Here is a 20,729-nt window from a genome sequence, read left to right on the forward strand (position 1 = left end):
ATGCAAAAGATAAAATATGCAACTTTTTTAGAAACCTTCCCATTGCAACAAAAACAATGGTCTGCATCTTCTCTAACCTCCCCACCCCAAAGCAGCGTGGTGGTGGCTCCCAGGACATTAACATGCTCAGTCGGCTGTGGCCTGTCCTTCTCCGAGATGAAATACCATAGCAAGAGTGTCATTGCTTGTAGCTGGAATGGGCCTTTTGCTTGAAATATTAAGAAACAGGGAAAGGAAATAAAGACCAGATGAGCAACCTCCCTCCCTTTCTCCACCTCAGCCCCCTTCCCTTCACCTTCCCTCCTCACCACGCTGTCATCCCTAAGATGACATGCAGAAACACCAGTTGAATCTGTTGGCCTGCTTTAAATTACAGCATACTTCTTGAGTCTGGTTTTACTATGCATGCCCAAATGTGAAACAAGATTTCAGCTGCTGATAACTGAACTGCATAAAAGTTTACTATGCTTAATAAGTAATGTGAAATAGATTTTTTTTTCCTTGTTGCAATGTCTTTTCTCTAGAAATATTCCTCCTAATTATATGAGCAAGTTGCACAGAATTAAGTTTTAGTAACCTATCTCTCCTGCCCACAGTGTCCATGTGGAAGTTTGTACACCTTAAGAGCCCTCAAATCCCAGCTACCTGTCCTACTTCATGTGCGTGACATCACTTGGGCACCTCACTTGCTTTCTTATTTTGCTTTGGGCTACTACACACATGCAGTTGCCTGGGAGGGAGTCCTTGCTTGAGTTTTCTTCTATTGTAGGCTCAGTCACTCTATTATGACAGGACAGGTTTTTACCTTAATTCAAAGGAATTGGAAAAGTCTCAGTTTCAATCACAATGGTTTGCAGAAAGAGCTAGGTGTATACATCTATGCTTCAGGTGACTCAAAAAATAACATTCTTTGGTGTGAAGACTGCAATTATACCATTCAGATCTGCATCTCTTAATTTTTTCCACCCTTCCCAGACGATTCTGTTTCTACAGTTGTATTTGCATTTTCCACTGTGCTCATTCAGTGATTTTTTTCACTGTGTGTGCTAAACTAGCTTGAATCATCCAAAACAAAATAACTTGTGCCATGCTACCAAACTGCATTTACTGCTGCTGAACACTGAGCATTTTAGCAAAAGTTTCATGAATGGGAGCTGGGGCAAATCACTTCCCTCTGCAATATCTGACTTGGCCGCATGCAGAAATATGAGAAACCTTGAAAGTGAGGAAGAATGCCCACAATCAATATGTATACCATTAGAATTCTGAACATAGTTCCAACTGTGTTCCAAGAACTCTGATAATAATTGTTGCTATTTAATACTTCATTTGGAAAAGTTCTAACCAGAAAGTAGTGAGAATAGTGAAACAAAACAGTAACTGATGAGGTTTTCATCCCCATTTTCTTTTAATACAAGGAAGTGAAATTTATGTTATGCTTTTTTTTGTAGCTAATATCTTAAAAAAAACTAGCCCTTTGCTAATATCTTTAAAAAACAAAACCGTAAACCTTTTGCAATCTTGTATTTCTACAGTGTCCCCAGACAGCTTTTTCCTATATTTAAATGTTTTATTGTCAGACACTCGCAAACAGCATTTCCTTATCACGAGTACCTAAAATCTCACTTCCTGAAAGTCACTGCTTTCCTGTCTGAGTACAGAGGAGTAGCTGTCACCATAGGAGTCCAATGCTGAATTGCTTTGATGTTGGCAGTGACATTGGTTATACCCCTGTTGCTAGCAACTGGCTAATGGGCAGCTGAGACCAGATAGGAAAGTAGCCCGAGGCCAACTGGTCGTTCCATGTTATTTTGACATCCACCAACCTCAAGCAGCATCAGTACATGGGCTGGGAGGTGAATGATCCTTACAAAATAATTATACTTTCTTCCTAAAAGTAAATATAGTATTGTGTAAGTCTTTATACAACTGCTGTTTTGTTCTACGAGTTACATATAGTAAAGCTGGTAAGGAGCAGCACGAGTTATTTCACTATGCATGCACAGAAGGTTTCTCCCCTCATTGCTATCCATTATATGAGAATGAATTTGTTATTTTTGTTGCTATTTAGAACACTGGTGACCAGCAGCAGAATGTACCTATTTGAAATTCTCATGTCCTTAGAATATGATACCTAACGTAAGAGCTCATCTCTGTTTCATCTTTGTAAAGCTTCAGGATGGAGGAAAAAAAATTTACTTTGGTTAACAAAAAAGAACAATAGTCCCTGACTATGGTATTTTTTTTACTCTTCATCCTTATTTAAAGCAGACAGCGTTGATAAGAGTGAGAATTCATTACGTAGTCTAGTTTAAAAATTATACTTCCTTATCCACAGCCCTAAGCCCTGTAAGTACTCCACTATATTTTATATTTTGGCAGATTCAGGTGTGGGGAAGTAAAACTAATCGGTGCTGACTTTGCCATGGATAGCTTTTCGCTGACTTTGCAAAGTATCATCTTTGGAAGAGAGTGGGTTTGAGGTATCTGTTATTCCTGATCAATTTCCTCCCTCCCTTTAGATTCACTTCTGTAGTTCAGCAGTGCCTTTAGATAACACTCTCAGAAGAGAAAAGGAAAAGATAGCACTGTTCAAAACAAATGTTTTCACCACAGCAGTTTGTGTCGTCCTGAAGTTAATGTTCTGAGGCCGTCCCAAGTCCTAAAGGAGTAGTTTTGGACTAGACTTTCTGCACGTTCCAGAACTTGGCATCTGTAACTTTCATGGATTTCTCATCCTTCCAGATCCAGAACCAAATCTCACCCTAGCTCCTAGCAAGTAAATACAATTTATTCAAGAAAAAATGTATGCATCACAGCATTGGGTATAGTAGTGAGAACAAAATGCCAGAAAGCACATGTGAAGGACAGTTGCAGTGTTCTTCTTCCCTTCATGTTCTAGGAGTGCTATTTTCCTAAGATGCTAGTTCTATTTTAAAGATTATCCACATTGTCCTGTTTAGAATATCTGATTCCACTTTTGTGTGAGCAGACAGCTTTAATACCCACAGGCAAGTAAAGTGAAAAGCTCTTTATCAAACAATAGAAAGGATTAATACATGTTCTAATAAAAACCTTACGAAAGGAGAGGATCCACCAAAGGACTGTAGGGCACAGAAAGCACGAGAAAGCTTTGTGCTGTGACCGGTACTTTCATGAGAACATGTCTGTTACCAAGGCTATCAACTTAAGTGTAAAGCAGCCTTCCCAAAACAGACAGCAAACAGGCCACTGCAAAACATCTGTACTTGGTACTGTCTCTCTCTATTGTTTGCTCAAGTCTAAGGAACTATTCATTTTTAAGAGGGTATTGTGCAAGAGGAAACTGGTATAAAATGCATGCCACGGCATTTGTTCTGGAAAGGTGGGATGAAGACATGGAAAGGGGAGGCAGACAGTTCTTCCTTTTTGCCTTTCCTTTTCCCCCCTTTGTTTCACCCCAATACTTTTCATGGAGAAATACATCTTAAATAAGAGGGGAAGACCTTGGAGGAGAAAAAAAAATTCCAAAGCATTGCTAGTATTGTATTTTTTTCTTCAAATTAAGGTATTCCTCTCTGTTATGTGAAGTTATTTCAACAGTCAGTGATGGAAAGGAAAAAAACTAAAACATTATGGAATGACTAAAATAGAAGATAAATAGAAACAAATGAATCCCACCTGTCTTACTATAAGGTCTCTGAATCTAAGGATGTTTTCTTCCCCAGCCAGAGTGTTGTAAAGGCCGTGCTGTTTTGGTAAGTCACCAATTCAGATGTTTGCACAGAGACTGGCACAGTCGCAAATGTTTTCTAGTCCCTTGATTTATTTATTTTTCACAGTCTTTCCAAGGACCAGTTAATTTTATCCTATGCATTGCAGTGGGACGTTCAGTTCAGTGTGTGTCTAGCAAAGAGAGGCTCATTATCTTTCACAGTCTAAAAACAACCCTTGATTTTAAAATGTGACAAAAGCAGAGGCCAGTGCCCCTTTCCGGTCCCTCAGGCTGAGCCAGCACACGGGCTCCTCACTCTGTGATCACCAGTGCAGCTGTCTCTTTGTGCACTGGGACACAAGGGGAAGGGCTCAGGAAGAAGCAGCCAGGCTGACAGGTGTGCCATGGTACAAGGACTTGGCGGGGTAGGCCGCACATCTCCACACACATGGGTCTTGTGTTTGCTTTCCTCTGAGGCCTTCAAGGCACAAGTAATCTCATCATACAGCCTCCCTTTCTGCACTGTCTCCTGGCCAGCTCTGGCCAGAATAATCTCCTTTCTCATTATTCCGAAACACTGGTATTTGTCAAGTTGATGGAACAATGAGAGCATTCATTTAGCCAAGAGACAGGCAAAAGGGGGTCAGGAAAAACCCTTCAAGGGGAAAGAAATAGCTCTGTCAAACTTTGAACTCCACTGGAGCTCCATTTGTCTTGAGGTTTGACTGGGTGGGAGACAGGCTGCCTTGCACTGGCTGTGTCTTCATCTGGGGTCATTAGGCAAGCTCAGGTTTTATTGTTTACGTTTTATTTTTTAGCTCCAAGGGAGCTGCATCTTTGATCATAGAGCCCTAGTTCAACTGTGTTCCTTCATGCTTTGCAAAACTAAACCTATAAGAAAGGGATTTTACCTAAATGCTTGTTTATACACGTATGCAGTTACTCTAATGAGATTTGAATCTCCTGTCCGACACTCAGCAATATGCGACTCTTGCTGGTAGCAAGAGACAGCTTGAGCTCTAACAGTACTGGTGAGAGTTCTCAAGATAAATTAAGGAAAGTCTGGTCTTCCTGAACATCCTAATAAGTGCTGCTGGACAGTGAGGAACAGAAGAACTCGCACTGGTAACAAGTACGTTAACTCAATGCCTAAACAAGGCATCTAGCCCCTTTTTTATACAGTTGCTGTCAGTTAGTAGACTTCTCACAAATAGCACTGGCCCTTTGGCACTTGTTGAATATCAATAGATAGCTAAAGATATCAGTGTATTTTCAAGAATATCCCACTTTATTGAATATAAATCCAATGGCTTTATAAACACTGTTACCTATAAGCTGAGTGTGAAGCAGTTAACCCTGGGGTATTGATGTCACAAGTACTGCTGCAGTGGAGACCTGGGAGGGCTTAATAGTTTCAGATAATTGTATCTTTCTTCTTTACATTGTACTCTGATGAGGCTTTGTGTCAAAGCGACATCACACCTCGGTACGAGGGTGCTGTGCTTTAGAGGAAAGTTAAATGAATTTTGTGGGCCATTAATAACAGCCTAGGCTGTTATATCTATTGGTATGAAAGTGCAGCTATCTCTGTGATTGAGAGCAGTACCAATTTGTGCTTTGCGTTTTTCCAGCTCCTCATAATAATAAGAAATGTTTTATCTAAAACAAAAAACAAACAAACGAAGAAAAACCAACAGCAGAAAGAAAAAACACTGACACGTACTCAGTATCTACGATCTTCAGGAAGATAAGCTGTTTCTAATACCTATTGTGTTAATCACAATGAGATTTGAATCAATTTTGAGAAACAGAGGCAACATTATCATAATTCATAGTTACTATAAATATAAAAGATTACAAGTAGTGAGAAAAGGATATAGAAAGATAAGAATGTTTTCATCACACATTTAGCTTCCATGCACAAACAGCAAAAGGAAGAGTAAACTATTAACACTAAACGCAATGTGTACAATTCATTCTGCAAGCGTAGGGAGTTTTCCTTAAAATGGTGAATGGCACAGCTCAATCTGATACAACAGTATTGCTGGGCAGATCCTGAGAGAAGTTTCAGTAAAATAGCTTCATATAACATTATGAAAGCAAATGAAAATTGTCAGAAAAGACTCAAAGATGGTGGGATTATGGATTATGGCTCAGGTTACCTATTATAGGTTGACATAGCCAGTGTTAGAAGAGAAATTGTATTCTAAGCAATACCAGTTCCTTCTTGAAAATAAAAGGAAGAAATGTATCAAGCATGTTTACTGTTAATCTCTTCTGATGGTTGTGGAGACTGTTTTCATTGTAGGACAAGATGCTACAGCTGTCAGACTGGCCTGTGGGGCAGCACACTCCATTTTATCCCCTTCAGTTTGCCAGGATGCATTTGGGAAAACATACACAAGAAATCATTTTAGAGACTACCCATCACTTGCTTCTTTTTAAGGACTGTTCTGAGCATGAAGTCCAGATATAAACAGGAAAGGCTGCCTCCATCTTATCTGCATGCACAGTAGTAAGGGAACTGAGATTGTCTTCACTCCTCTAAAGCATCTGGTTAAGTGCCTGATTCCTAAACCATTTAGCAGGACTCAGATTTAAACAGCATGAACTGAAGTTGTGTGATCAGCAAAGGCAAAGAAAGATTTCATTGAAAATTCCTTCCTACTCTTCCTGTCCTTTATCACCACTCTGCATGTGGTACAGATATTTTCTTTTTGTTTAGAAGTGTATGAAGAACAAGTTAGGATAACTCTTTTAGAGTGTACAGATTTTAAAGACTATAAACATCAGCTTGTTGTGAAGTCAATAGAAAGAGTGGAATAAAATAGAGGAATAAATACTTTGTGAAAGAGAGAGATGTAAGAAAAATGCATGGATTCACATATTTGTTGTAAATGGCAGCACAGCAAGGACGTGAAGGATCAATACCCAACTACCCTCCACACAGATGTGTGCATCACTCAGAGGTGTAGTTCTGTGTGCTCCCAGCAGCTTCTCCAACTATCAGCAGTGTTTCCTTCCCTTTCACTTATTTGTCATTGGATTTTGTTCTAAAAAAGTTACATATTGAAATAGTGCTCTTACAGAAGAGAAGAGAGAGAGTAGGGGCTGCCCAGTGTTATCATGTGAGTGAGAACAGTTGCAGTGTCTATGTATGTTGTATTAAGTCCTTGCTTTTTGTGCACTTCAGTTACTGTGAAACAAGGGGGAAGTCACTGTGGGAATAGCAAGCCTAAATGTATTAAAACTTCTGAGAAGTTTAAATGTTCAAGAGTAGGCTACAGAATTTACTTAATTTGCTGTCATTGATAATAAAGCCATAATTTTTTTTTTTTACTGCAGATATGTGAAAACATGCCAGGGCAACTAAGCACAGTGAGACCTTGTTTCTCTTTAAGTGTATGATCCAATAGCTTATACAGCATCTTAGGGTCAGTGTGTGTTAACTGAGGGTAGTTGGAGCCTATTATGATTGTTTTATTGTTTTTCTCAGGATTTATCCAGGTTATTTAATACACTTCTGTTACATAAACATTTAAAGCTGAAAACATGTATTTTCTGTAAATAGGAGTAGGTAGGAAAGTCCAAAAGAACTTACACAAACATTTCTGTAAATGAGTTTCTAAGCCAGGATTGTCTCTCAGTTAATTTCTATCTGTTCCACCCTGCTGTTATTGCCAGATTAGTTATCTTGTACAGTTAAACTTGTCAAACTTCTGGTTTCAGAAAAAAAAGAACAAAACACCCAAACAAACAAACAAACAAAAAACTTTGATGTAAGAAAGCTATAACCACACAAGGACTATCTTTCAGTTCTCTTATGAAACAGATGTTTCCTTGCTTCATGTAGAGGAAATTGAGATCAGCTGATTACCTCACAGATTGGCCTGAAAAAGTGAGCATGTAACTTGCAGTCAGTGACTGTGAGAAGAGTTTTATAAGTGTGCTGTTTTACTTGGGAAAGGGGTAGTGATGAATAACCAGCTTGGAGTGGTACTTGGCAAGAAGGTTCTGATGACAATATGTTTTTGAAGGCACCGTGAAACAAATAAATGTTCTGAAAAAAAGAGATATGTGCAACAAATTCCAGGGCAGGGGAACAGCTGCAGGAATGTTTTATGCCTTTGTTTGATCTCCAAATTTAAACTGCGCTGCCTTGTTTCACGGTGCCTGCAAACAACAGAGTTGCTCCTAATGCCACAATTCATGTGTGTCTGTGGAAAAGCTTGCAACTATTTGCAGCCATCTGGGTGTGTAGGTGGATGTGTATTTAATAGGTCTAATCAAAGAGGAGAAGACATTTAAAATAATTGTTTGGGATTTTAAAGTGGTGGGTGCAGTAGGGCTCAGCACGCTGGGCACTGTCATGCTTAGTGTTGTAAGGTAGCAGAGGATGGAGGGCTTGGAGAGCTGATGTCTGATACCCACAACCATCTGTCACCGGGATAACTTGCAGATATCTCTGACTAAGGTGCAGGTCCTGTTGCATCACTGGGTATGCATGCATGATGCAGAAGGAAGCTGGGGGCTGCTGCCCTGGTGTTGCTGATTTGCAGGCAGCAGGAGGCATGCTGCTGAGGGTGCAGGTGCGTGCAGGTTCTGCGCAGGCGGCTGAGGGCCATGGCCGGCCTTAAGGACTGTTAGAAAAGCTGAGTGGTCTGTCCCAGATAATGTGTGCATAATTTTGCAGCTCTTTGCATAGGATGCTTCCCTGGAAAATGGTATCCTTGGTCATATTCACTGGAAACTCCTGAGGAGCTCATTCAATATTGTATAAAAGGAACTGTGCTGAAAATGTGAGGCAGCGCTGTTACAGCAAAGCCAGTTTTGTTAGCAAGAAGAAGACACTGCTTTCAACCAGACCTGCTGAAATTTATGGGGCCAGCTTAGGATTTGCACCCTCCTTTCCTCTCCTCAAGTAATTAGCTTGGCTAAAGCAGGTTATAGTACCAGTGTTTAACTAAAAGCAAAAAGTAATGCCCTCTGTTATAGACTGACAAAGAACAGAATTAAAGTGGCACATGGAGCTCCTGCCAGGCAGTAAGAGCTTTTTAAAGAGCAGTTCCAAATGTCCCCTGGAAGCAGTGCTAGAGATGCCTGGACTGCAGCCAGCAGAGCCTGAGTTGTGTGTGGAACAGCTGGCGGGAGCAGGGCTGGGAGGGTGGGGAGCACAGTGCTCCTGCAGCTGGGGAGAGGTCACTGCTGTGTGCTCTGGTGGATAGGAAGGACAAAGGGGAAGAGCTGGACCTTGTCAGAAGAAGGGCATGTAAATAAAGGGTGGGGAATTACTTTTTTTTCTGTCCAGGAAATAGAGAGTAACTATTCACAGACATGTTTAACTAAGTAAAAAACCTTGAAGCACAGGGTTTTGCATTCATTTGAGTATGATAATTATCTTCTTGCCACTTGGGTAGAGATTAATATCCTCACAAGCAAAGGAGATACTCCCTTTAAAGTTGACAGCTGAACAGACTCTTCTGAAAACAAGGTAGTCTGCAGAAGCATTGAGCACCCCACGTGCACTGATTTTCTGTGATGTCCCTGAAATTCCCGGACTGTGCAGTACCATGGCAAGGCACATAATAGGAGGAAAGGGCCTGTTACCCTTTTGGCCAGCATGAAGATCCACTTCCCTGAGCACATTTGCTTTCTGCACTCCAAACTCTTGGTCATATAAACATGTCACAGAAAACAAAGCAGCTCAGATGTTGGCTGAACCCAAGTTAAGCAAAGGTCATTCAGGTGGCACCAGCTAAATCAAGGCCCTTAATCCATACCCATCCTGGCCCCTGACTACAGAAGCAGTGACCTGAATACTGTTTTCTCTATTATTACATATAACTCCTTTGTTTCTGTGGTTCTTACTGCACACACTGCAATTTCTGCTAAGAATCTGATTTAGGAAGGAATATTCTGAAAGTCTGCACTGCAGACTGTATGTCAGTGTATAGACAGAAAATACTGTAGACAGTGAAAATTTGGTCAAATTAATGAAAATATAAAAGTTCATGTTTTTTATATTAAGGAAGAGCAGGTCCAAGTTGGTGATGGGCATTAAAGACAGGTATGGCCTGGGTGCCCTATCTCCTCTTAGTGAAACAATGAGAGCAATACAATCAGTGCATTCCAACCTTGCCAGAATGTGTGCTTCTTGATCAGATCTCTGAGATCAGCTCTCTTCCAGGAAACAGAAGAGTGAATGAGGTGAAATAGTCATCAGATAGTCCACACTTATTACTAATTAATTAACAGAATTCTCTTGTCTTTTTTTTTACCTGCAATGACAATCATATTCTTCCTTATTCTTTTTTCTTATTTCTTCTGAGCTCAAAAAAGACAGGGATCTCCTAGAAGGAGTGCAGCACAAGGCCACAAAGATTATTAAGGTCCCAGAGCATCTCCCATGTGAGAAAAGGCTGAGTAACTGGGTCTGTTCAGCCCAGGGAAAAGAAGACTGAGGAGAGATCTGATGAATGTTTGTAAATATCTAAGGGGGTTAGGCGGCAAATGGATGAGGCCAGGCTCTTCTCTGTGGTGTGTAGCAATAGGGCAAGGAGTAACGGCCTAAAACTTGTAAATAGAAAGTTCCACACAAACATGCAGAAGAACTTCTTTACAGTAAGGGTGACAGAGCTCTGGAACAGTTGTCCAGAGAGGTTGTGGAGTCTCCTTCTCTGGTGATATTCAAGACACATCTGGACACCAATCTTTGTGACCTATTATAGGTTACTTGCTTCAGCAGGGCTGTTGGACTTGGTGATGTCCTGAGGTTCCTTCCAACTCCTGCAATTCTGTGATTCTCCAGGATCTTAATGTTCAAAGATTTCAAAAGAAAGGAATGTACAAGTGTAAAATGTTAGTCATCATTCTCTGCAGAAAAAGACAGTGTTTTGTGTGTTATCTATACTGAACTTTTGTTTTCTCCAGTTACACCTCTCCACCCTGACTACTTGCTGCTTTTAGTTACACTATGATAAACAGACTTCTCTCTGTGGGGCTCAGTGGTTAGTAATAACTCACCCCCATGAGGAAGAGTTATAACTTTATAGTCCATGTGATCTGTCGTTAAGTGGTGATATGTAGGACTGTTCAGTGAGTAGTTGCAGGAAATGCAGCTTACAGACCTATTTTTTAAAACCTATTGTAGAAACAGACACACAAACTGTAACAATTAATGAAAAAGTCTTAGAAATTTGACTGTGTAGACTTGCAAATGTTTCTTGAACTCAAAATTGTACCAGTAAACTGTTTTAAATTAATGATTTACTAGTTCCATTTAACATTGAACAGAAGATCCCAGCTGAGTGTAGAAATTTTAGTAGATGGAAAAATATTGCACATTGGCTTTGGATTCTTCTGAACTTCAAACTTAAAATGAGTGTAGATTACAGCTTTGGTCATAATAGTAACCTGCAGGGAACTTGAAATTTTGCCTTTTTATCTCTCTTACAACATCAATAGCAATCATTTTCCCAGATTGGCCTAAAAAAAAGCACAGCAGTATTCATGACTGATCGAAAAAGAAGTTGGCCCAAACAGGGAGCAAAGGCTGACATTAACCCTTACTAATCATATCACTAATACATACTGAAAGACTGCAGGAGCTGAAGTGTTATCCACTAAGTGATGATTAAAAGCCAGCAAGAAGGTATACAGCCAACAGATGGACAAAAACTAGAAGTATCCTATTGAGTCTGTAGTCTCATCATTAGAATCAAAGCACTTCCACACAGCGTATTATGACTTATCATCCTTTAGCAGTTTCTTCCACACTTCTTCAGTAGAAATTTTGTTTTAGACAGGATTTTTCATTTTTAAATATATTGTAAATATATGTACTTCACTATGAATTTACTCATAGACAAGCTCTGAAAGTACATGCCTTGTACACATTGATGTTTGTGGTCATCCTTCATTCCTGAGAACCTTTATTTCTAGAGTTAGGATCACCCCCACTTCCCTGCTTCCTGCTGCTCCCTCTTAAAACCATTTTCTGCCCTCAAGGATAAGAGCTACTGAGGTTGTTGGTGGACTTCATAGTGTAACTGTAGGCACTATTGGGTAATAACGTGCAGTTCATGGAAAACCTTGAAGATAAGGACCTGATGTATTCAGGTACATGGTATTGTACTCTATGCCTGATATTGATGAGTAAAGAGGTGAGGAGGATATGAGCAAAGGCTCGATTATCTTCTGCAAATAGTGGCTGAGCCACAATGTTCTGAGGGGGGAAGAAACATTGCTTGATAATTATGACATGTTAGTCTTCAGGAGGAACACTGTAATAATCTTGCAAGCAACTAAATTTGACTATTGTTGAGATTGCACTAGTCCTAAAACATTTCCCAAAACTCTTCTTTGGTTACAAACATCAGCTTTTGCTCTAGTTCAGCTTCAAGCAGCTGTTTTTCATCCATTAATTCAATTCACCATGCTGATCACGGGCTCACTACGTGGTAGTGATACAGCTGTGGGCAGCAAAAACTAGCTAGTGTGGCGTGTCACATACGCATATTGCTGACATATAAATGAAACTGTTCAACCTAGTAGATGTGATCATACAGATACTAATTCTTGTGGGATGATACAAAAATGAGCTAGGAAAGAGAAATATTGTTTCTGTGTTCAAAAAGCTGTTTTAACACGTCACTCTGGTTGCCTGCTACCTTTTCTTGGTGCAACAGCTGTATCTCATGGCCAGTAGTGCCAAATACTAAAGAGGTGAGGGATGAAGAGAATGGATGTGTTCTCTTCTCATTGCCAGAAGGAGGTCATCCATCAGTGCCATTACAGTGGTTTCATTTGTGTCTTGGCTTGCATCCAGGCTGTGCTGGGGCTGCTTCAGTTAGACTCCCTTAACTCTTCTAAGATGTATATTTCTTGCTACAGGCAAAGCATTCTTGCAAAGAACTGTATTTTTATCTATGCTTTTATGAATATCTGTCAGCCAGACAAGAAGCTTTTCAAGATGTTCACACAGGGAAGCAGTAGGTTGTTTTGAACTTAGGCTGTACAATTAGCCAGTCCTTTCATAAATATGAAAAGGTTTAGGTATGTACCATGCTGTTTAAGCTGCTACTGCGTTGTCTTAACCCTCCCTTACATCTGCTTCCGCCTTCTCAGTGTCAGCCTAATCAATTCTACAGACATTTGGGATCAACGACATCTGGCAAAAAAGGCAATAAAGCTTCCCTAGTATTACTGAGAAGCTAGGGGCCAGATTTGGGAATTTTTAGAAAACATTTTTTTACTACTGGCCACAAAATGGCTGAATGCCTAGATCTTGCAGTAGGAGTTCCTCCAGCAAACCCATTTAATAATTCACCCTCGTCTTAAAAGTACATAATAATATGTACATAAGTACATAATGCAATTGTAGGCCATACACCTCCTGCATTTCACAGAAAGTGGTGGAATTGCAGATATCCATCTCATTAGTCTTAGGCTCAACAGCATACCTTTCACCAGCTTGCAGGTAATACTGTGAAGTGTTCCATTTACTGAGCCTGCCTGAGTGTGCCCTTTGTTTATTTACCTTTTAAGTTTGACATTGTCCTCTTTCACGATTACAGTTGATGTCAGCAGCTCAGAGCAGATATGCATGTATTTAACTGTAATTTTCTTACATTTCACTTGTATTAGTTGGATTGTCTTTGAGTGCACGGTCGTCACTGTGAATGGAAAAGTTTTCTGCATAAATCCAAAGAGGACAAAAAAGAAAAATTCTCAAATGCTCTTTGAAAATGGAAATAAATCGGAAGGGTCCTAAGTTGAAATTTATACTATTTTCTCACTAACGCCAGTAAGGGCCTCATGTGCAGTTGGTGTGGCCTTGCCAATCAGCCTGAGGGGACAGTCTGTATGGCAGCCTCTTCACACTGGGATGCAGACTGGGTCAAAACAATCTGCACTGTGAGCCTCTTTACCCTTTTGACCATGCTAGTGCTAGCCTTTCCAAACTGATAGAACGGACAGGTTTGCTCAGCAGATAAACCATTGCTTGCTTGTGGTCAAAACTGGAAAAGGTGGAGTGCCAAACTCATGCAATGCCACTTGTCTGACTGTATGGATAGCTAAAGGGACCAAACTGCCTGGCACCTCTCTGGTTTATTCCTGTCTTCTAGCTGTAGTGTTACATTCACGTGTACCTATTTTTTCCTGGAAATAAAACTGGAGATCAGGAAATATGTATCATTATTTACACATGAAATACATCAGTTGTTTTACTTCAGTTTGGAACATTTATGTTCAGGATGTTCAGCAAAATTAACAGCAATGTAAAGATGAAGCCCTATATTACAACAATTTTGGTCAGTATCACCACTCATTGGAAGATGTTAACAAAAGTAAAATAGAATAAGATAATGTATTTAAATGTAGTGTAGAAGTCTTGGCTTCTGCATCGTCTGTAACACTGGACAAATCAACAAAGCTCAAAAATTATCATTTGAAATAAAGTCTGGAAAGAACAGGGATCTGACAGCCCTGGGAGCATCAGTGCTGAAGCTGGCATGGTTAATCCAGAGCAAAGTTTATTTCACATTTCTGGGAGGAGCAGACCCCTCAACAGCCTTCAGTTTTCAGATGACTTTAGATCCTTGCAATTGCCAATATAGCACCTGCACTAGAAACAAATTTTTAAGAAGTAGGTCATAATCACACGTGCAATTGTTGAATGCACAAAACAGGCAGGCTATAAAGCTGTCCTGTTCTATCTGCTTTAAGTGCTGGCATGCAACGTCAGGAAACACAGCAAATACAGGACCACCTGTGGAGCCCTTGTTACGGCATGATCCTGTTAAGTTAATACTCTCAAGCCTCTCTGCTGACTAATACAGGCAAACATTACAGCTAGCCAGGGGTTTAATGAGAGGGATGCTTTTACCTAGGGTACATGCCAACGCTAAGATTACTATGGAAAGCAAGCCCAAAAGTAAGCAAGAGGTTAAAAAAGAAAACGTCTGGCTTTTTCAGCAGCTGGGTTCCATTGTGAAAGGGTCATGTGGTGCCAAGGAAAACAGAAAATAGGAAGGCACACAGATTTGTTAGTTTGAAGTAATTGACCACATGGTGTCCAATGGTTTGTGTTCTCATGTTCTCTAGAGCAAAGTCCCATGGGAGCTGAGGCAGGGGTTCCAGTTCCTAGCACTCTATTGTTTACCCTGATGGTTTCCAGATGCTGGAGACAAGGACAGTGAAATCTCTGGGATGTTGCCAAAGAATGAAAAAGACTAAAGAAAACATTGAGGATATTTTTTCATTTTATTTTTAAAGAGACAGCACTTCTTTTCACTGAAATCATCTTAATTTACAGTTTCCCTGCTCCCTCGAATACACGTGCACATACTTTTTCTTTCCCATTTTGCCCTCTCTGTTTCTCTTTTTGTATATAAACAGCTCTGTAATGCAACCAACCAAGGGATATCAATGTTGACATACTTTTTCACTTGGCATCCTTAGCTCATTTAACTGCAACACAGAAGATATACAAAAATGATTAGAAAACCCCAGCAAAAGCTCCATAGCCGGCACATCACCAAGAGAGCGTTAGCAGGGATGGGAAAGCCTCAGAAGCCTCTGAGTTCAAGTTTGCTTTGGCACAGCTGTAAGAAATTTGCAGAATTCTACAAAGCCTTTCCAAATATCAGAATCACTGAAATTAGGGAAGGGGAGTGGGGAGCAAGGCCAGGAGAGCAGCAGGCACTTTCATCAGCAGAGCCAGTACACAGAAAAGACCAAGGGAATCTAAACTTATGAAGAGAGCCCTCCTGGTAATTAATCATCTCCAAGGAAGATGAGGTCCAAGAGCAGGATTTTTCTTGTGGCTGAGAGTGTTTGGAGACCAGTCTTCCAGTCAAGCCTGGCTGCCAATGCTCTGAGTTGCAGTAAGTTTCTGCATTGCACCTATGTGTGTGTATGTACCTGCGGTTGGACAGAGGCTGTGGAAATCAAGGAAAAGGTTGCCTGGGTTCCATGTTAGCAGTATCAGGTCATACTGCTTCTTCTGAATTAAGGAAGGACTGATAGGATATCTGCTACAGCTGTGTCTTTGCTGCAGTGTTTGTATTCCCTGAAAAGGATCGTAAGTGCATGGGAAGAGGTGTCTTTGCAGGAAAAAAATAAAACTCCTTTAAAGTAGACTTTGTGTAGAGGTTTAACTTGCTAATGCAGAACCAGCCCTCCACAAAGAAAGTCCTTACAGTCTAAAACTTGATTCTGGGTTTGTGGTAAGATAATATTCTACTGAAATCATTGTTCAAAACACCTTTTTGCTCAAAACCCAAGGTAAAATCTGTCAGCCTGTTTTCAGTCTCTCTGATACTGCCCATTGCTTATTCAGACTCTTCCAAATAACCTTTTATGAAAATTAAAGATACTGACACCCAATGTTCTGGGCTGAAGTTGGGATAAAATGGCACAGCACTTTTCCTTTTTCTCCTTCCTGTTTTCTGAACATACCGAAGTGGACCTTCCAAGTCTTTCCTTTGTGATTTGTTAGCCTTTGGATGGAAGACTGATAGAAATACTTTGTTTAGAGAGGAGTACTTGCATGTTTCTCATGTGCATTTCATATATGTTAATATTAAAAGAAATGGAGAGTCTCTATAGCAGAAGCTACTGTGTTTTTGTGATAGCTACAGCAGAGAGATTTCTTTCTTTTCTCTTCCTGTGTTAACAACGGCACACTGGAGCTGAATCCTAATGGCACTGAAATGAGAAATAGTTTAAGAATACTACTTCTCCCCAGACATTATAAACAGGAGTTCCTATATGAGAGACACTTTGGCAAATGCCACTGAGGGCGTGTTGGCACGAGTCAGACAGGCAAAGAGCTGTGCTGATGGAATCCTCAGTGCTCATGCTTTGTAAATCCATTGACAAATAGGCTGAGGCACATGATGGATAAGTTTATACCTCTCTCTGTTTGATGACGTGATAAAAACATTAACTGTCTGATTTTGTTTAAGAGTTGTGGTCCTTTCCAGCTCCGCAGTTAGAACAGGCCAGGCCAAGTGTTTGAGCAGTACATTTCCCTTTTGCATACTAGTGTGGTGAGGTATGACACCAACCTTCTCCTTTTCTGCTTTCTCCACATTTATTTAAATAATGAAATCTAAGCTGCATTTGAAAACAAGAGAATCCCTGTGATCCTCTAACTGACCCCTTTCCTTATTTCCGAATATAAGTTGCAATAAATGAAATGCAAGCCTATTTCTCTCTCCACAGCTTTAAAAAGTGTTAGGGTTGGAATTATCTAGTATCTGAATCGTGTCCTGAATGGAACTTGTTAACAGAAGCAGTCAGGGCATTCTGAGTTAAGATGTTGTTTTACAGGGCCAGCATTGGCTGCCAGAGGGGCACCAAAGCAAGCCAGGGAGCAAACAGTACTGCCCAAGGCTGCTCTACCTTCCCCCAGAGACTTGTTGCCCAGGGGTGCCCTGGGCCAGAGGAGAAACCTTTTGCAAACCTCTTTCTGCCACTGCTTCTCTGAAGTGTAGTCTGGGCGGGCTATTAAGACAGAGTCCAAATGACAAACAGTGGTGTTGTGATGTGCTAACTAAGTGGCAGCACTAGCTTGTAATTCAGTTCTGTTGGAAAAATCACAAGTGACTGAACAGTACATGTTTCTTGTTTTGGGTGGAGCTGGTGAATAATGTGCCTGTCAGGTGCTGAGCTAAAATCTTTACATTTCCATGCACTGCCTTCTTAACTTGCAAGATGCAGACACAATCAAAATTACTTACTGTCAAATGAAAACTTGAATACTAGAAGGATTACAGCCCTGCAGAGGCTCCACCAGTTTCAGAGTGTACCTTGCCTCCCTAGTTTTTTGTTTTGATGAACAACTGCATAGCTGGAAGTTGTTCTTAGTCTGTATGCATAGAAAAAAATGAGCCCGAGGATAAAGCTTAGAGGGATATTTTGTGTGTAATGATTTTTCCTATTTCTTTACGTGACACTAGATTTGGTGAAGATGTTTGAGGACTAATCCTTAGCTTGTCAAAATAGATATAACTGGATAAATGCATCTTGGTGAAATTATAGTGTTTGTTTCCCTCTTAAACTCGATAGAATAGATGAACTGCGTGGAAGGATATTTGATGCAGTCCTCTATACAGAAGTACTGCAATTTTGATTGGCTTTTAGGTACTACATGAGAAGTATGTTACCATGTTACCAAGCTCTTGGTACCTTCTGCTTTTACAGGCACCTGAATAAGAGTTTGGAAAGCTTGTCGCTTAGTACACTTGAGGCTGCTGGTCTTTGCCAAGCTAGTATGAATATCTAACAAGCTGTGTTAAAGCTTAGTGGCAATATGGAAACCTTTCAATTCCATTGCACTTTTAAGAGCTGCCAAGCTGGCATTACAGTGTTCAAGTTTTGATTCAACCTGGTGTGTTTTTTTTCCAGGCAGACTTTTTTCCTTACTGTAAAAAATGACAGCTCTTTCACTTCTGTTTTAGAATAACATTTCATTTATGGTTTGTAAAATGTGGCTTGAAGATCTGGGACAAGTGTGGTGGCTTAAAAAAAGATGGAATAATTTCTAAGCATGTTATTCATCTGTATAAACATTTTTGTTCCTGAAGAGATAAGGCATATATTTGCCTTTTCTTAATGTATGCTACTGAAAGAACTGAAGCGTTTCAAATAATAAATATAAAAGAGAGTATCAAGTGCTTTATAAGCAGGTAATGCTTTGGGGCGTATCTGGGTTTTGATGTTAAGTTTCAGATACCACAAAGGGATTTTATTTTCACAAAGTATACCTCATCAATGCATTTTTCAGGTGCTAAGCATTCTAAATTCATGTTTCTGTTTTTAATCTGCACTTCTACAAATTTTCAAACAATTAAGAGTAATACAGTATGGACCAAGTTCAGTACTGAATGCCAAAAGCAAAGCTAATGTTTTGTTTTGTAATTTTCCTACAATTACTGTAGCTTACACTGTGAACTTCTGAGGGTTTGAGCTCTTCATCCAGTGCTCAGTATTAGCCCTGGAAATAAAGCTCTGATCGAGTCATGAAATTTTAAATGGAACATACGTATTTGTAAGAAGACTGAAGTAGGGAGAGATGCCTTCAACACTGGTCTGCAACTCCAGCTTGCTAAAAATGCGATTGCTGCAAGCAGCTGATTCTCTTCAAATACATCTGATCTAGCAGATGTCTTAGTTAGGGAGCTATGACCTCAAACATTGGCTTAAGGGGAGGTTGGTTCCCAAAGAAGAGCTCCCAAAGAGACAGTCAGAGAGAGAAAATAAGGAAGGAAAATGGTTTTATTTGTTGCATCCGGTTAACCGGTAACAAAACAAACAGAAAAACAAACTCAATTATATCCTGGATTTCAAGAGCTTCCATTCTAAACTTGGTTTGACCCGGTTACTTTGGGCTGTCTTTAGAAAATGAAACGCTGCCTTTCCTCCTAGGTTTGAAAACTGTTTCCAGCCTGAGATTTATGGCTAGTGGTGGGCCTCAAAGGACCGCATAATGTTCAGTAAGTGAAGCAGATATAGCTGCAAGCACAACCCAAAAAAGAGGATTATCAGCAGATTTCTACAGTGCTCCAAGGAGTTTTCTCTCCTTTTTTTTTTTTTCCCTTGTTTCAACTCAGTGAATTGTGTTTGGGGACTGTATGTTGTGGTCAAGGGTGTCAACAGGTAAAATGCGTATAGTTTTAAGCTGGTTGAATGTCTCTAAAATATTCTACACTGAGATTCTATCTTGCTCTCATCCAAAATATAGAAGTTGGCTATTTCTGCTGGAACTGTTTAATGCTTTTTGAGGCTTAGGCTTAAAATAAGCACTGTTGGTTTCTGGCAGTAGTTTATATTGTATGCCTTCTGAGCTGTGCGTTTCCTCGTCAGAATGTGTGAACAGATTATGGTACAGGCAAATCATGCTGTTAGTAATCCACAGGCAAATCAGATAAGGGAGCACTGAATGGCCCTTGTGGTTTCCAGGGAGCCTTTGCTGGCAGCAGCAGAAGTTTTGCTGCAGAGTTCAGTGTGAGTAAGATGCAGCTCCCACAGGGAGGGACAGTGATGTTTTTTTTCGCTTGCATTCAGTGTCTGGTTTGAGGAGTGTTGAATATAAGGCATGAAGAGATTTGAAACATTATTTTCTAGTTAGAGCCTTATAATCGCTGAAAAACTTAGAATTAACGAATCACAGAACCACGTAATTATAGGGGTTGGAAGGGACCTCTAGAGATCATCTAGTCCAACCCCCTGCCAAAGCAGCTCCCTAGCCCAGGTTGCACAGGTAGGCGTCCAGACAGATCTTGAATGTCTCCAGAGAAGGAAACTCCACCACCTCTCTGTGCAGCCTGTGCCAGTGCTCCATCACCTGAACTGTGAAGAAGTTCCCACGCACGTTTGTACAGAACTTTCTGTGCTTCAGGTTGTGGAGTTTGTGGCCATTTCCTCTTTTCCTATCACCACACGCTGCTGAGAAGAGTCCAGCCTCGTCCCTCTGTCTCCTGCTCCTTAGATATTTATAGATGAAAATATACCATCAATACTTCATATTTACAGTTATTGGGCTTTCCTTGGAGCGCTGTTCAAATATAACTTCCAATTCCTCACTCTTCTGTGTCCTCTCATACTGGAACAAGTCTGGGAGAAGCATACAAGCCTTGCAGCTCCTCCACCAATGCCTGTGGTCTTGTTAGCACATCGCTTGTATCTTTCTTTCACTCTCTTTTAGCACGTATTCTTCATCATTTGCAGCAAGCCACTATTGTTTCTAAGGTTATATTAAAACAAACAAACAAAAAGAAAAAAACACTAATACTCAGAAAACAATTTTCAACTTCTCATGGTAAGCTCTTTCCTACCTACATTTTTTCCAATATAAAGAAATAAGCATGGCTGAAAGAAAACTTGCTTTAAGGGAACAAACTTTGACAGCGCTAAAATAGGACTTGAAGGGAAGAGGATTTAATTCCACTATGGTGCTTGGATCATTACCTTCCTTATTTTCTCTCTTCCCTGTGGATCACCAATTGCTTTAATAGGAATACAGTTG

The 20,729-nt window shown here is 40.3% G+C and overlaps 1 protein-coding gene across 2 annotated transcripts in view; it reads right to left on the reverse strand.

Moving 5' to 3' along the window:
• Nucleotides 1–20,729, reverse strand: part of ZCCHC24 (zinc finger CCHC-type containing 24) — a 103,324-nt gene that overhangs the window by 23,007 nt on the left and 59,588 nt on the right. The window contains exon 3 of one of the 2 annotated variants that reach the window (XM_065746701.1): nucleotides 14,000–15,767. The exons of the other annotated variant lie outside the window; for it this stretch is intronic. Coding sequence (XP_065602773.1) covers nucleotides 15,552–15,767 — 216 coding nt within the window. The 3' untranslated portion in view covers nucleotides 14,000–15,551. Of the gene's footprint in view, nucleotides 1–13,999; nucleotides 15,768–20,729 lie in introns of those variants that run through there. 2 annotated transcript variants of the gene reach the window in all.

Source organism: Cyrtonyx montezumae, unplaced genomic scaffold (genome assembly GCF_038088225.1).
Source record: "Cyrtonyx montezumae isolate F1298 unplaced genomic scaffold, pur_monq_1.0 scaffold_4, whole genome shotgun sequence".
Taxonomy (NCBI): domain Eukaryota; kingdom Metazoa; phylum Chordata; class Aves; order Galliformes; family Odontophoridae; genus Cyrtonyx; species Cyrtonyx montezumae.